We start from the raw sequence: 15,389 nt of genomic DNA on the forward strand, positions 1-15,389 counted from the left end.
AGCTCCCATTGAAGACCCCTGGCTCTTGAAGCCTGGTCATTGCTGACACACACACCCCCCAGGTCCAGCTAGGACCTCTGCAGGGGGTCAGTGTGGTTGGCACTCCCTGGAGGGCACCCAGGCCCAGGTTCTAGTGACTCAGTTTCTCTAGGGAAGAGGTGGGGGCCTGGTCCTAGCATCTCTACCAGGACCTGGACTCCCTTCTCCCCCACACCTCCCACCACCCCAGGCCCTGTGGTGAGCAGTCACTGGGGCTCAAGCTGGGTCACTGCCCTAGGCAGCATGGCAAGCGTGACAGGCTGTCCATCCCTGTTAAAAGCCAGGACCTCCATGGGCCTTTTGCTAAGTCTGCTATGAGTTCCTGAGGGTAAGGGTGTGGAGATGGTCGGTCTTTATAGTGAAATAACAGAAAAATTATTAACATATAATGTTTTAGTAAAGACTAAAATCAGTCTTTCTCTGCTCTTTGCTACTTTTTCCTCTTTCCCTCTCTCACTTCCTCTGTCCTAAGAATATGAAATAAACTTTATACTTTTATATCCTACTCTTGGGCAGCGCCTGTGGCTCAAGGAGTAGGGCACCGGTCCCATATGCCAGAGGTGGCGGGTTCAAACCTAGCCCCGGCCAAAAAAAAAACAAACAAACAATATATCCTACTCTTGATCTAGAGAAACCCTTTCCTGGCTCTGTGGGAAGCACCTACTGAAGTCTGCTCCCTGTTACAGGCCTCAGGGCCGTGCCTAGATAAGGGCGGGTCCAGACTGACCCAGCCTTTGTCCCGAGGTCCCTGCAGCAAGCCCTCTGTGTGCAGGGTCCTGGCTGTGGTCAGCTAGGATGGCCAGAGCTGCAGGAGAGCACCCTCTCTCCAGGGGCCAAGCTCTGAGCCCTCCCTCCACCTGTCATTCCCCAAGGAGATGCTCCTGTCCCCAAACCAGGACCTCAACTACCTCAGTGAGCTGCTGGCCAACCAGCCTAGCTGGAAACAGGGCTAGTGCACAGAGGAGGGCTGGCTGCCCTCCCTGTGGGCGCAGGTACTGCAGCTTCTAAAGCTGCTGCTGGACGTCACAGCCCTTGCCCTGCTGCTGGGATACTGCTGGCCCTGCAGGACACAGGTGTCCCACCCAGGAACCATCCCTGCCTCAGAGGTGCCTTGTATAACTGCAGGAGGATGTCCAAAATCCTGGGGACATGTAGAGCCCATCTTCCTTGGATGCTCTTGGGCATCTGGCAGGAGTCTTAGCTGAAGAGTTAGGCTGAATCTGGCTTCTGGGATCCTGACACCTGAACCAGACCTGCCGGTCAGCCTCTCCACGTGATCCTTAGACCTATGGTGGAAAGGGCTCTTCTGGCTCCTCAAGCAGGCCAGACCAGCTGCCATAGGGCTTCCCTGGCCACCCAAGGGCCCAGGAAGCAGTGTACTGCAGCCTGTGAGCAGCAGGCACTCAGCATGCCTAGCAGAGGCCTCTCAGCTCTTCAGGAGGCCCAGGCTGGGTGGACGTCCTTACCACTGTGCACTCCTAAGTCTCGGGCATGACTATGTGCTTGTGAGTGTGAGCAGAGGTTCTGCCACATGGTAGGATGTCAGTGTGTTTCTGTAAGCCCACAGTTCTGGCACACACAGTGAAGGTGCGCATGACATGCTAGGCCAGAGGGGTGCAAACAGCACCACCAGCGACCTTGGGCTGCTCTATGTTCTTGCTGTCCCACCATCCATGCAGGGTACACTGCAGACCTGGCTCTACTTGACACTCCCTTGGAACAGACCCCAGCAGCTGCTCTGCCAGACCAGGGGCAGGGGATAGCCCCAGGCTGCCCTGGCCAGCTGGCACCCACCCCTACTCCAGGCCAGAGAAGGGCAGAGGGTCCAGGGAAAGGAGATGGGAGTTGGATGTTGGCAAAGAAGCCCCAGGTATCCCACCAGGCTCTGGCAACTCATGAGTCTGATTTGTATCCTTTGGGGGGATACCAGTGCTGCCCCACTGAGGACTGGCCCTCAGAGAAGGCGGGGGACCCAGAGACACCCCAGCTGAAACAACAGATCCAGACCGAGGCTGGAAGCTAGTGGGCAGGCAGAGGGCGCAAGCGTTTTATTAACAATGAGCAACTGATCAGAGCAGGAGGGTGGACCCCCAGGCCTGGGCAGGGCCGGAGGAGGGGCCAAGCTCAAGCAGAGGGAGAAAGGGGTTAATTATGCTCTTTAGAGGGTCATAGTCAGCAGGCACGGGGGTGGGGTATGCTGTGACCACCTTGCCCACAGAGCCTCCGGGCAGCATTGCATAGTGGCTAGCTGACTGACCTTGGCCTGAAGGCCCACAGCTGGGAGGCCCAACCTATGTTCAGGGGAACATGAAGGCATTGGTGGGCCCCACAAAATAAGTGAGGGGTCCCTGGACCCATCAGAGAGTCCTAAGGGGCAAGGCTGGGAGGGAGCAGTGCAGAAGAATAGGGGCCTCTCCCATAAGTGGGCAGAGCTGGAGTCAAAGTGGTCCTTGAAAGTCTAAAGGAAAGACACAGAGTCAAAACAAGGTCACCATAGAAAATCCACTCAGCAACAAAGGACGTCAGGTGTGGGTGGAACGTGGCCATGTGGCCTATGCACAGGCTCTGGGCTGAGTTCCATGAGAACGGGTCTTGGAAGGAGGCAGGGACAGGCCTGGGTGTCTGGCAGGGGGGTCTGTGTGGCCAGCCACATGGCCTTGGGACGCCCGCGTCCAGCCAGACCTGAGGGCCCAGGTAGAGTCCCACCTGCCCAGCACCTGTGGAGCCCAGCCTGGGTTCCAGGGTCGCTGCATGAGGTACTTGAGTTGGCTCCCTGCATGGGCCACCATCCTGCCCTAGGAAGGTGCTGGCAGCCAGCCACCAGCTCCAGGGCCTAGAGGTGGGGCTCTGGGGGTCTGTGGGAGGGACCCAACTAGCAGGTCAGAGTTCTGAGGCCGTCAAGTGGGGACATGAAGAGGTACAGATCTTGAGAGTGATTTGAGACATAAACGAACAACCCAGGCCCTGGAGAAGTTATGACCTGCACAGAGAGGGTCCCCAGTAGGGGTGAGGGCACCAAATGACGCAGCACCTCCCAGGGAATCGTGGGCTTCGAAGACTCGGTGCTGGGGTCTGCTCCTGTCCCCAGGGTCCCTCTCCTGGCCCATGGGTCCAGGCAGCTGGAAGGAGGGGAAAAGAGGGGGCAGGGGCTTGCCCGGCACCAGGCACTGGGGCTGTTGGAAATGGCGTGTTGACAGGGGTGGGGTGCAGCTGCGAGGGCCAGGGTCTTCATAGGCATGCGGGGCATTCAGCTGGGCGGCTGGGGCTCTGGCAGCTGCCCGCCCGCCACCTGCCGCCCAGCCGCCAGCCTTAGCTGTCCTCTAGGTGGAGGCTGATGAACTCCTGGATACACCTTCGGAACTGGAGCTCTGTGGGGCTGCTGCCCGCCAGGGAGCCAGGCTGGCCTGGGGCCGCCTCAGCCTCCCGCATCTCCTCAGCCATGCGTGCCAGACGGAGCCTTCGGGGAGGCACAGAGTGAGACACCCACACCTCTGTGAGACCTTCCTGCTTCCCTCCCAGCCACCAGGGCCCATCCCTGCTCACAGTGTGACAATGTCGGCATTGGCTGCCTGTACTGCGATGGTCAGTGGGTCCTGCTGCTCTTGGTCCAGTGCATGCTGGTCAGCCCCCCGCTTCAGGAACAGGCAGACCTGGCTGAGAGGAGAGGGGCACATGGGGTGGGGGGTCACATTGGGGAACATGGGTGGGGGAACCCTGGGGCACAAGGACAGACCAAGGCATGTGGGTGGGTATGTGGGGCCTCACCCGGTGTGGCCCAATAGTGTGGCATGATGCAGGGGCGCCCGGCCCTGGCTGTCTCTTTGGTTCACATCTGCTCCATTTTGCAGGAGGAATTCGCAGACGATCAGGGAGCCCTGGGGGGCCAGGGCAGCTCAGAAGAAATGACCCCTCACAGGATCCCTGCACCCCAACCCCCAACCCAGGGCACCCCTAGCCCAACTGAGCCAGGTCCGCACCAAGGCCAAGGGTCCCTGGGGCAGGACCATGGACAAGGGGTGCAGAGAATGTGCTGTGTCCAGCACCTGTGTCCTGCACACACGCAGCCCCTGTCCCACGCTCACCCCTAGCACGGCCTGCACCAATGGTGTCTTGCCCTCGTCCTCCACGTCAGCCCAGTTGACCTCAGCCCCGTGGGCCAGTGCTGTGGCCAGTGCGGGGAGGTCTCGGGTACGTGCAGCGCGGTGTGCCAGTAGCCCAGGGTGCAGTTCGCGCACATCAGCCGGGCCCCAGGCCTCAGCCTCGGCATCCACATCCACCTCACTACTGGACTCCTCAGACTCCACACCCTCTGCAGAGAGTGGGGAAGTCAGGGCAGCAACCCTAGGAAGGGAGTGCTCTGGGGCTGGGAGGTGCACCTACCCTCTTCCCTGACACTGTCCACCATGGAGCCCACGCCCACACCGAAGGCCAGGATGTCCGAGCTGCCATCAGAGCTGCCGCCCAGGCCACTGTCGCTGCTCAGACCTGCAGCCCGCAGCAAAGGAGATCCTGGGCATGAGAGGTCTCCAACCCCTCCCAGAACCAAAAAGGTAGGTGGGAATTCCACCCACTCTGCAGGGACACCCTAGGGACAGGATCAGCCCTCACTGTGGGACAGAAGTTAGCCCGGGCTGGGAGGAAAAGAGAGAAACCAGGAGCAGCACAAGAGAGCAAAGGGCAGCCTACCCACTAGCTAGCCACACACGAAAGGACACCCTCTGGCTAACCAGCAGGATGGGTTGCCAAGCATGGCCATTCACTCCCAGTGGGCCTTTGTCCTGGCTGTGGCCAGTGCAGGCTGGAAGGTCACTGGCATCTCTCCAAGCCCCGGAGATGCTGGCCCAAGCATCAAGGGAGAAGCTCGACATGGACAGCAGCCTCAGGAGCTACAGGCTGAGGGCCAGGTGGACACTGTCCACTGCTGCCCATGGCCACCACCCATCAGTGCACATGCAGGCCCACCAGCATGCAATGCACATGCACAATCACATGCGCACCGCCGCACATATCACTCTTGACAGTCAGGGCACAGCCTCCAGGTCAGTGGCTAAGATACCCCCAACCCCTCCAGAGGCTGTTCCTGCCCTATGACAGGGGCCTCGCCTAGCCCTTCCCCTGCTTTACTGCCCCACCACTGGCACCTACTCCCAACACTTACTGCGTGGACCAGTCCCCGTGGCCCCTGCATCGAAGTAGGAGAAGAGGGAGTCTAGCTCATCTGGGCAGAAGAGGGAATCCCGGCGGAACTTGTGCTCCAGAGTGCCCGCTGCAGGGGGCAGGCCACGTGCTCAGACGAGGGGTGGGGGGGTGGGGGGGGAGGGACTGAGGCTTGGGTGGGGCAGGGAGTCCCAAGGCATGCCGGGAGTTTTGTGGGTCTCCGGGGTGCCCAGATGAGCTCTACCTCTAGCCCACACGCCTGCCATGGCCAGAGGCAGCTCTCAACCTGCCCTGCCCAGTGCATGGGCTGAGGGTGTGACCAAAGCAGCCTCCCACCTGAGGATAGGGCAGCAACAGAGGGCAGGACGGGCTCAAGCTGGCCCTTGCGGAGGGTGGTGGCGGCATGGGGAGAGCTGTGGGTGCGTGGGCACTTCTGCACCCGCCAGCGCCTTGGAGCATCTCGGCTTGGTGCTGTGGGTGGCTTCTGCAGAAACTTCTTTTCCACATATTTGTCCTTGATCCAGGCCTCCTTGTCCTGCCTGGACCAGGGCAAACGTGAGGCTGCACCCTCAACTGGGGCTCCTCTGGCTGAGCCGGGATGCAGCCCACCTCACCTGGGGCTGCTGGCTGTGGGCTTCCTGCTGCCCACACCCTCGCACTGGGCCTCATAGATCTGGTTGACAGTTCTGTTCCCAAGCTCACACATCAGCTAGTGGGAGATGGGGGCCGGGTGTCAGTCCCAGGTGCAGACTCCAGCTCCTGCCCACCCTCTGGGGACCAGCAGCTTTGGGAGCCCCACACCCACCTTCAGCAGCTCTGGCTCCCAGGAGTCCAGTGTCAGGGACCGCACCTTGGAGCAGTGGACGCCCAGGCTCCTGGACAACAAGGTAGTGGTATGAGTTAGGTGCAGCCCCCGCCCCTGTCCCTGCCCCCACTCTCCCAGGCCCACCTGTGGATGCCAGAGCACTCAATGCAGAGCAGCACACCCAGGTTGATGCTGGCCCAGCGGGGGTCTGGCTGGCCGCAGTCACCGCACTGGCTATTACCAGCCACACCCTGCACCCGCTGCAGTGCACTTTCACCCTTGGTGCTGCGTTCCCGAGCATCCGTGGCAGAGTCAATGCTGCTTGTGGATGGGGATGCTGTGCGGTCCAGCCTCTGGAGATGAGTGGGGGCCACTTAGTCCTGCAAGAGCTCCAGCCTCACTTTCCCTGTAGGCCCTCTCCTCCCCAGACAAAAGTGCCAGCACAGGGTAGGGCTCTTTGAGCACATGCCTGCTCAAGTGTGTGTATGTACACACGTGCAAGCACCACCTGCCACGCATGTTCACACCCACACATACTGTACAGGCAAGTGTGCTGTATACCACACCATCACATGCACACATGTAGCCTAAAGGAGCCTCTTGCTGTGGCACACAGGTATGGGAGGTGCAGGGAGGGTCGCACCTCACTGTAGCAGCTGTCTGGGCTCTCGCGGTAGGCGGAGGCAATGCTGGCTTGCACCGCTTGCACCCAGGCCTGCCTCAGCTTCTCAGAGTCGGCCTGCAGCATGCAGCTCCTGCCAGTAGGGGCCATCAGCCGGTGGGCAGGGCCCCGCCCCACCCCCTCCCACACTGCCCCGCCCCATCGGGTCTCCTCACTTGGTAGGTGACACGACTTCGAAACAGAACCTCCTCTCGATGTCCTCGCATGGCTTCACGGAGCACAGGCGGAGGTCATCCACCACTACGGTCAGCGCGTCCTGCAGGCCATGCCCCAGCCCCACCCATGACCGCTTGACCTCAGAGACATAGTCTGTTTCCAACTCCCTGTTCCCATGACCACATGGACTTTGGTGTCCATTAGTGTCCTAGCTCTCACCAAGCCCACTGACCAGCCCATCCCATAGTCCAAGTAGGGAGGGGACCAGTCATGGCTGACCCCAGCCCCCAGCCCGCAGTCCCCAGCCCCACAGCGCACCTTGAGCTTCTTCTGGTAGACCAGCTGGCTGTTCTGAATGGAGAACCAGCGCCTGGTGAGTGCCCCGGGCACAGGTGGTGAATCAGGCAGCCTCCACATCCACACTGACCCCACCACCTTGGCCCCGCTGAGGAAGACCCCTCACCGATTCCATGTCTTGAAGGCATTGCTGGCCCTCTTGAAGAGGTAGCCCTCCATCACCACACCGCTGGGCGCATCCACATCAAACTCTACTTTGGACTCATCGTAGGAGAAGTCCTGGGAAAGCCACAGCCAGTTCCCAGTGAGTACCCACCTGGGAGGACCTTGTCACCCTCCAGGCTTCCCTGGATTGAAGCCTGGGATGAGGCCCTCTGGTAAGGCTGCCACACAGTACACAGTCCATACACTCAGGCAAGAGACCCTCTGCTCCTCACAGCCAAATCTGGGCCTGAGCAAGGCCCCCTCCCCCAAATTCCTCTGGGGCAGATCCCTCACATTCACAGCTGGAGGCCCAACAGCCAGCCCCCCACCAGCCCCAGGCCCAGGGGATGAACAGGCTTAGATCCGGAAGCTGCCCTGCTGCCTCTGAGGCCCCATTCACCACCAGTGGGCTGCCAAATTGGCTGGACAGAGCTCCATTCAGGAGGCCTGGCGTCCTGTGTGTTCTGTTGTCTGCAAGGCCCAGGGCAACAAGGGGAGGTCAGACCACCTGCTGTCCGGGCTGAGCAGGGGTGGGAAGGGACAGCTGCCGCCCTCCCCCAGGGGGCTGGTGGGGGAGCAGCACCCCTTACAGCTGAGCTCACACAAGTGCCTCCCCGTGGCCCTGAGCTCTGAGGTTGGTGGGAGGTGTCCTTGGTGCTGAAGTGCTGGCCAGACTGGAAGGGGGAGGCAGAGGCCCTGCACTCCCAGCCCCTCCCCCCCAATGCCCTTCCCTGGGGATGGATGCTCACTCACCTGCAACAGCGTCTGAGGAACCAAAGCAAGAGGAAAGGAGGTATGAGGGAAAGAGAACCAGTGAGTGAATTCACTCCTACCCAGAAGTAGCCACTCCTGCCTGCAGCAAACTCAGCCCTGGGTTGGGGGGCAGGGCCTCTGCCTGACAGAGGGCTGAGTGCCACCCTCCTCGTCCCCAGCTCCAGGGTAGAGACCCCCAAGGAGTGCATGTGAGGGGCTGGAGACAGGTGGGACATGTGTTGGACAATATGCCCTTGGCTAGGGCTCTCGCTTGGGTCAGAGCTGCCAGGGCTGCCGAGGGGCCTCACCCGCTGCTGGATGGCGGCGTGCTTGCGCTCCATCTCTCGCTTTTCCACTGCTGCGTCAACAACCAGCTGGTCCAGCTGTGGGCCAGACCATCAGGAGGACAGTGGACCCCAGGAGACCCTGACCCGAAGGCCCACTCTTCCAAAGGCTCACCTCAGCTGCCAGCTTCTTCATGTAGGGATCAAGCTGGTGTAGGAGGCTGTAGCCCTGCTGGAAGAAGCTGTGCTGGGCATGCATGAAGGACAGCATCTGTGGGGTGGCACCAATGAGGCTGTAGCCTTCCTGTACCCACACACCTGTGCCCCGGCAGCCCCCCAAATACTCACAGAGTCCAGGATTTCAAACTTCTTCTTGGCCTGGAGAACATTGATCTGCCAGGGAGAAGCCTGCAGGTGAGGGGCACAGCAGCTGTGGCCCCCAGCCCCCCAGGTTGTCTGCGACTCCTGCACCATGCCAGCCCTGTCCTCCTGTGGTTCCAGGTCCTACTCCACAACAGGATGTCAGCCCTCCCACCCCAGGCAAAGCAGAAGTTTTCATCCTGTTCATGCCCCGCTAACCCTCCCTATATAAGGTCAGGGCCTTGGCCCCTACAGCCAACCCCCATCCCAGGCCTTTGCCTAGGAGCCCCCACCCATGCCAGGAGCCCACCTGGAGCACGTAGTCCAGGGCTAGGTGGCGGAAGCATTTCCGGGTGAGGGTGAGGGCCCCCGTGGCCTCCTCTACCTCATGGGGCCGGTGCCTCGGGGCCTGTGCATTCCTCACCAAGGACAGCTCCATGTCCTCCCTCACCTTGTCAAACTGCTTCTTTGTTTCCTTGAACTTCCGCACATCCCTGGGGGCCAGCAGTGTCAGGTCAGAGGTCAGAGAGTCAGAGAAGGGGTGCCTGCCAGGTTCCAGATGCCCGGGGGTCTCCCACCTTCATAAACTTCTCTTCCTCTGCTCCTGGGTAGGGCCTGGCTATCCAGGTCCCTGCCCCCCACAGCTGGGCATGCCCCTCCAGACCTCTCAGCCCTCTGTACCTTACCCCCAGGATCCATCCAGGCCAGGTGCCACCCTCTAGACCACGTCCCCCAATGGCAGTCTGACCTCTCCCCTAGGGTGGGATAACCCAACCACACACAAGGCACAGAGCTGGAGCTCCAGCTTTCTCAACCCACCCCCAAGCCACCTGCAGCTTCTGCACAGCCAAGAGGGCCTGGCAGAGACCTCCCCTTCTAGAGGGGGGCGACTTGAGCCTCTGTCCCGCAGCACTGGGGGCTACGGGGCCTGGGGCCTCAGAGCCACTCACTCTTTGACAAAGTTATGGAGCTGCTGCCGCACGGACCTCTGTGCCTGATCAAACAGGATCTGGGGACAGAGGGAGGGCCAGGCAGTTGGGGTCCATCCACAACTACCCTGGAGGCCAGGCCCCATCCTCCCAGGTGAGAACCAGGAGAGCCCTGAGGGCTGGCCAACAGAGGGCACTGCCCACAGGCCCAGACTCAGGCTGGGAGCTGGGAGCTGAGGATAAGCACCCCAGCCTGGATGAGTGTCCAGAGGCAACAGCTGGGGCCACCAGTTCATCTGCCCAGCAGACTCTTGGCCAGTCTAGAGGCCAGCGCTGTTGCAGATGGACCCTTCCTCCAGCCTTACCCACAGCATCAGAGCTGGGGTGGGCACAGAGCACAATATAACACTTGCCTCCTGGCCCTGCAAGGCCACTCTGAGGGTGACTAGTTCTGTAGCAGGTTAGAGCCGAGAACTCCCAGGGGCCTCGCCTGGGGAGATGGAGGGGCTCTGGGTCCTCTGCAGGGCACTGGGGCCAGAATAAGACCCCTAAGTGCAGGGGACTGGGTCTAATCAGGAACAGACAGGGCGGGTGGGAGGGGGTGGGGGGGAAAAGTGCAGGAGGCAACATCCTGAGCTGGTTTATTTCTGAACTTCCCCTGTGTGGGGTGGGGCCCCTGTTTAGTCTGGGGCTCTGGTTTCTAGGCCACAGCCGGACCACCCACATGTGCCTCAGGCTCTATTCTGTGTGTCCACATCAGTGCTGGGGCCTAAGGGGTCAACCAGGCCAGCCCGAATGGCAGAAAAGTAAGTCTGGAACAGAGAGCCCTGCCCAGCTGAAGGGACCCTGGGTGAACCTCTAAGGTATCCCCCCATCCCAAGACCCCAGTGCTCATAGCCCTCCCATGCCTGGGACATGTCAGAGCCCCCCAGTGATGTCCACCCACATCCCCACTGACTCACAGACACAAGGCAGCCACCACCCCCAGAGACTGAAGGAGCAGAAACGTGGCCTCCCCCAAGCCGGCCACTGCCGCCAGCTCAGCTCTCTGAGAGCCAGCCAAGCTCTGTTCCAGGCGGGCGGGGCCTGCAGGCAGCAGGGAGCTGCCTCAGTGGGGACGGCACTGAATAGGAGCCTGCACCCAGGCTCACCATGTGGTAGTTGACCACCTCCTGCAGGCTATCTCCAAACCTCTGCAGGCATTCCTGGGGAGAGGCAGGGCAGAGAGACCATGCTGAAGGCACAACAGATAAGCACCCCCAGCCCACTGAACACAGATCCCCCCATGGTTGTGGGCAGACACCACCCACTCCCCGGGCTCTGGGCCCTTGAAGAGGCTACCTCCTGCCCCTACCCACACCTGGAGGTCAGAGGTCAGCCATCCCCTCACCGAGATGACGGCGTCACCCTGGCACTGCTGGGACAGGTCACGGACACCACTCACGAAGAGCCTGTTGGTGCTGACATAGGCCTTGCCAGCCTCTATCATGCTGCTGCACAGCTTGACCAGCTATGGACAGGACACAGTGGGCATGATGAGGGACCAACAACTTCTCTAAGCAGCAGCCCTCACAGCTGCCCACACCAGAACAGTCCTGGGCGGCCAGAATCACCCCAGGGTCATTACTGCCTGGGGCCAGGGTAGGGATACATTGCTCCACCCCTGCCCTAGGCTCCCTCACACCTGAACTTGCTTGCTTGGTGCTTCCAGGGAGGACCGGGAGGGTGTGAGGCTGAGGCTGAGGCTGGCAAGACAGGGGAGCCCCATGTGGGGGCCCCAGGCCAGCCTATGGCATATGGCCCTGACTGGGTCAGCCCTGCCCTTGCCCTCAGCCCCTACCCAATCATGCTGAGGCAGTGGCTCCTTCCAGCAGCCACCAACAGAGAGACAAGTGGGCATACCAATGGGGAACATGGGGCCAGCTGTGTGCACATGCATGTGCAACTGGAGTGTGGGAGATACAGGTCCTGAGTACACCCTGTGTGCTCACAGGCAGCACGCTATGCGACACAGGCACACACAGGTGGTGTGCAAGAGTTAGAAAGTCCTTTCAGGCAAGTCCTGCCAGCCATGAACCCCAGTCCTGGCGGGGACAGTGTGACACATGGCCCTCTGGACCAAGCCCTTACCTTATCCAGCTTGGCCTCGACCTCCACCACATCTGTCTCTACCTCGTCGATGGTTGCCCTGCAACAACAACAGGGGGCTGCAGCCACCTGGGGTTTAGGCTGGGCCTTCGGGCCTTCATCATCTCTTGCACCTCCCCAAGGGGTCCGCCATGGGGAGGGGCTTCCAGGAAACAGACTGGGGAGGTAGATGTCCTGTGGACAGCGAGGACAGGGCCCAGGCCCACTGACTCTGGAGCTGCCACACGCCCAGCACCACACCCCCAGGCTAGAAGAAGCCAAGTTGACTGTGACCCCCATGACCTGGACTCTGGCCAGTTGACAGACCTGGGGACAAGTCAGGCAGGCGGGCAACCTCTGAGGGGCAGCAGTCCATCTGTGTCCTACCATATGTGTTCCAAGGATACAGATGGAGCCCCACAGTGGGCCTCCCTCACTGGCCTCCCTCTTCTCTGGGATCAGAGTTGAGGGACATCATCTGGATGTCCTTCACCTCCCTCTGTGCCTGGTACAGCCCATCTTGGCCTTGTGCCTATGAACCCTGGTGCCACCCAGTGGGAGCCAGAGGCTGGGGAATAGCTGCTTCCTGGTCCTGGCAGCACCAGGAGGCCCCAAAGCAGCTGAGGAGAGATGCCCCAGCCTCCCTGCCACCTCAAAGCATCAAACAGCACTATCCTCTGGAGGGAGAGGTAGGAGTCCCGCTCAGAGCCCATTCCCACCAGGGCAGCCTGGCGGTGGCTGCTGGGGAGAGAAGGGTTAAGGCATGACATCACTGGAGAAGCTGTGCAGAAGAACCCCACCCCCCCAAGGCAAGAGGCAGATGGATCCACACGTGACCACCCCCCTCCGGGAGCAGGAAATGGGGAAACAGGGCCAGGGTCCCAGCAGCCTCTCACACTATACAATCATCTCAGCTGGCCCATCTGTCCTCCCAGGGATGGGCTGTCAGGAACTGGGTCGGCACACAGGGAGGCTGCTCCAGAGCAGGCCTCGGGCAGGGTGGGCACAGCAGCCACTCCCTGCTTTGCTGTCCCCAAGGACCAGTGGGGGAGGAGCGTGTTCCAGGGTTTCTCAGGCCTGGGGGTCACGTGGGGCATGGCTAGGCCTGTCCTTAATTCCCACTGGGGTGGGACACTAGCTTCTATCTAAGGGACTGAGGGGCCAGAGAAAATCCACCACAGCCCAGCTCACATCTAGGCCCACTAACTACTGCAGTGTCTCCCCTCTCCTCAGGTGTCCCAGAGCAGGCAAGGGACCACCCCCAGGACAGTGCTGCAGAGACAGCCACGCCCAGAAGCCATAGCCAACCAGAGACAGCTGCACCTGGAACTGCCACTCCCCCCCAGCCCCCAGGAGGTGGCAGGGGTTGGGCTGCACCAAGACTGACAGAAGAGCTCACCAGGACAAAGTGGGAGCTTAGCAGAGATCCCAAGAGCTGCATCTAGCTCTGGGAGCTCCTGAGCACATCCCTCCCCAGCCTGGCAGGGGGGACCTGAGGTCTCCTGGCTTGGCCAGAAGCCCCTCGGCAGCATGGAGCATGGTGGGGACGGTGGGGCCGGCCCCTAGCCAAAGCCTGACTCAGCTCCTGGAGCCCCACCCAGGGCAGGGATGGAATAAGGGCTGGGTGGCTCCCACCAAGTTCCCCTCGACTGTGTACAGTCCCTCCTCAGACCAGGAGGTCACAGGCAGAGTCCCCCCACCCAGGGGGGACTGTAGGCACCAGTCTCCACATCAGAGACCTTGTTCTGTCCTGCCCTGGTCCAGGACAAGGTGGGTACAGCCTAAGGGAACCCTCACAGCCTCACCCCAAGCCCACTGAGTGAGGCTGATGAAGCCCCAAGACCAGAATACAGGTAAACTGTCCTTAGTTTCCTGTTCCAGTCCCATGTCCCTACCCTGGCCAGCCTTTTTCTTGGGCAGCCCCTTCCTACCAGAAGCAGCTGCAAAGCCCACAGTCCCAACAGGCTGGTGAGGGAATGAAGGCCTGGAGGTGGGGGGCGGGGGCTCTAGCAATCCTGCCCAACTATCCAAGACTCCTCTGTGTGGGTGGAGGAGCAGGAGCAGTGAGTGAGGAGCCAGGGTAAAGGTGCTTCAACCAGGACCAGGCCCTCCTCCCCCACACACATACAAACACCCCCTCCCGGCCTCCCTGCAAGGCCCTTTCCCAGTCTGGTCTTGGAGGACAGAGGCCCAAAGTGAGGCATAGAGTCTGGGATACGAGAGTGCTCAAACCCTTTCCCAAAGCAGACAGAAATATGAAGGCTCCCCCTGCTCAGGATTGGACCCTCCCAATCCCAAGCTCCTGAAGCCTTTGACTGTCAGAGTGGTGGGGAAGGGCACCCTCTGCAGGCAGTTGTGCACAGGGCTTGTTCTAGGGACACTGAGGCTCCCAGAGACCCAGCATGTACACACACGTATGACCAAGCATAGCCAAGCACGGCAGTGCAGAGGCATGACACGAATATGCCTGAGTGAAGTACCATGTGCAGATGTTTATGTCCTGGGATATGGTGCATACGTGTCCACAGGCAGGTATGTGCTCCCAGTTCTGGAACACACACATGCACAAACTAATGTGTCTGTCTAATGACATGGTAAGCACATCACATGAATCCACACAGAGATGTATTATGTGCACATGCATGCATGCACCTAGCATGCCAGCCCAGTGGTGCAGCTCACTCCCTTGTTCTGTGCATGGTCTGGCACCCCCAGGGAGGGCACAGAAGAGGTGCACTCTGCATAAGCATGTGCAGCAGAAGGCGGCCTCCACAGGTACAAGCTTATAGGGATGACACAATGTTTGCCTCCATTACTGTTTGCAAAACGTCCAGAGAGTAAGGCAGATACACGTTTATACACACGTCCAGGAACATGTGGTTCATGCAGATGCCCAGGAATGATGAAAACACACAAACGAAAGAATGCACACAGCCCCAACCTCCCACCTGCCCTTCCCCACCACTCTAACAGCTCCAGCCACCAGGTCACCCTCCACCTCTGCCACGCAGCCCACCCCAGGCCTCGAAGTGGTTCCAGCTGCCTGTCCCCTGGGCACTACTCTGGACACATGGACCAAGGCAGAGACCAGAAACAGACTCCTTCCCCGCTGACCCAGACAACCCTGGCCAGAGCTGGACTGAAGGGCCTGGAGGGGCTTGGCCCCTGGGGCAGCCAGGAAACAGGGCTGAGACAGAGCTGGGTGGACAGTCCGGCGGCGGCCGTGCTTGCGCGGCCCGGGCGGACACAGCCGCGCATCGCGGTCTTTTGTTCCCCCAGCGCGGGTGGCTTTGTCCGGCGATCCTCCGCCCTGGCCGCCCGCGCAGCCGCCGCCCGCGCACGCACAAAGGCGGCCGCTCCTCCCGCCCGCCGCCCGGCTCACCTGAAGCGCGGCGAGTCCTTGACGCACTCCTCAAACTCCACCGTCATGGCTGCGGCGCAAAGCGCTCGCTGGCACAGGAGCGCGGCGCCCAGGGCAGCCTGGCTGGCCCGGCCTGGCCCGGCCTGGCCCGTCCTGTCCCGCCCGCTCCCGGCGCCCGCCTGCGAGAGCGCGCCCCGCCCGCTGTCACCGCCGGGGAGCGTCGCCCAAGTCCGCC

At 61.0% G+C, this 15,389-nt stretch overlaps 1 protein-coding gene across 3 annotated transcripts; it reads right to left on the reverse strand.

Moving 5' to 3' along the window:
* Positions 1-2,059: 2,059 nt before the first annotated feature.
* Positions 2,060-15,368, reverse strand: ACAP3 (ArfGAP with coiled-coil, ankyrin repeat and PH domains 3). Of its 3 annotated transcripts, none has more exons than XM_053576650.1 (23): positions 15,176-15,368; positions 11,797-11,854; positions 11,057-11,176; positions 10,818-10,871; positions 9,688-9,746; positions 9,048-9,231; positions 8,726-8,770; positions 8,553-8,648; positions 8,402-8,476; positions 7,303-7,415; positions 7,158-7,209; positions 6,839-6,939; positions 6,645-6,756; positions 6,146-6,354; positions 6,002-6,071; positions 5,811-5,905; positions 5,533-5,735; positions 5,198-5,305; positions 4,420-4,524; positions 4,122-4,348; positions 3,805-3,914; positions 3,583-3,693; positions 2,060-3,496 (listed from the first exon to the last, which is right to left on the reverse strand). In XM_053576650.1, the coding sequence occupies exons 1-23, from the start codon at positions 15,220-15,222 to the stop codon at positions 3,349-3,351; spliced, it is 2,502 nt and encodes an 833-aa protein (XP_053432625.1). In that variant the 5' UTR covers positions 15,223-15,368; the 3' UTR covers positions 2,060-3,348. The 3 variants fall into 3 exon arrangements, with proteins under 3 accessions (XP_053432625.1, XP_053432624.1, XP_053432626.1); XM_053576649.1 differs by having other exon boundaries at positions 8,726-8,785; XM_053576651.1 differs by lacking the exon at positions 4,420-4,524 and having other exon boundaries at positions 8,726-8,785.
* Positions 15,369-15,389: the final 21 nt, after the last annotated feature.

The sequence above is a fragment of the Nycticebus coucang genome, chromosome 22, assembly GCF_027406575.1.
Source record: "Nycticebus coucang isolate mNycCou1 chromosome 22, mNycCou1.pri, whole genome shotgun sequence".
Lineage (NCBI taxonomy): Eukaryota > Metazoa > Chordata > Mammalia > Primates > Lorisidae > Nycticebus > Nycticebus coucang.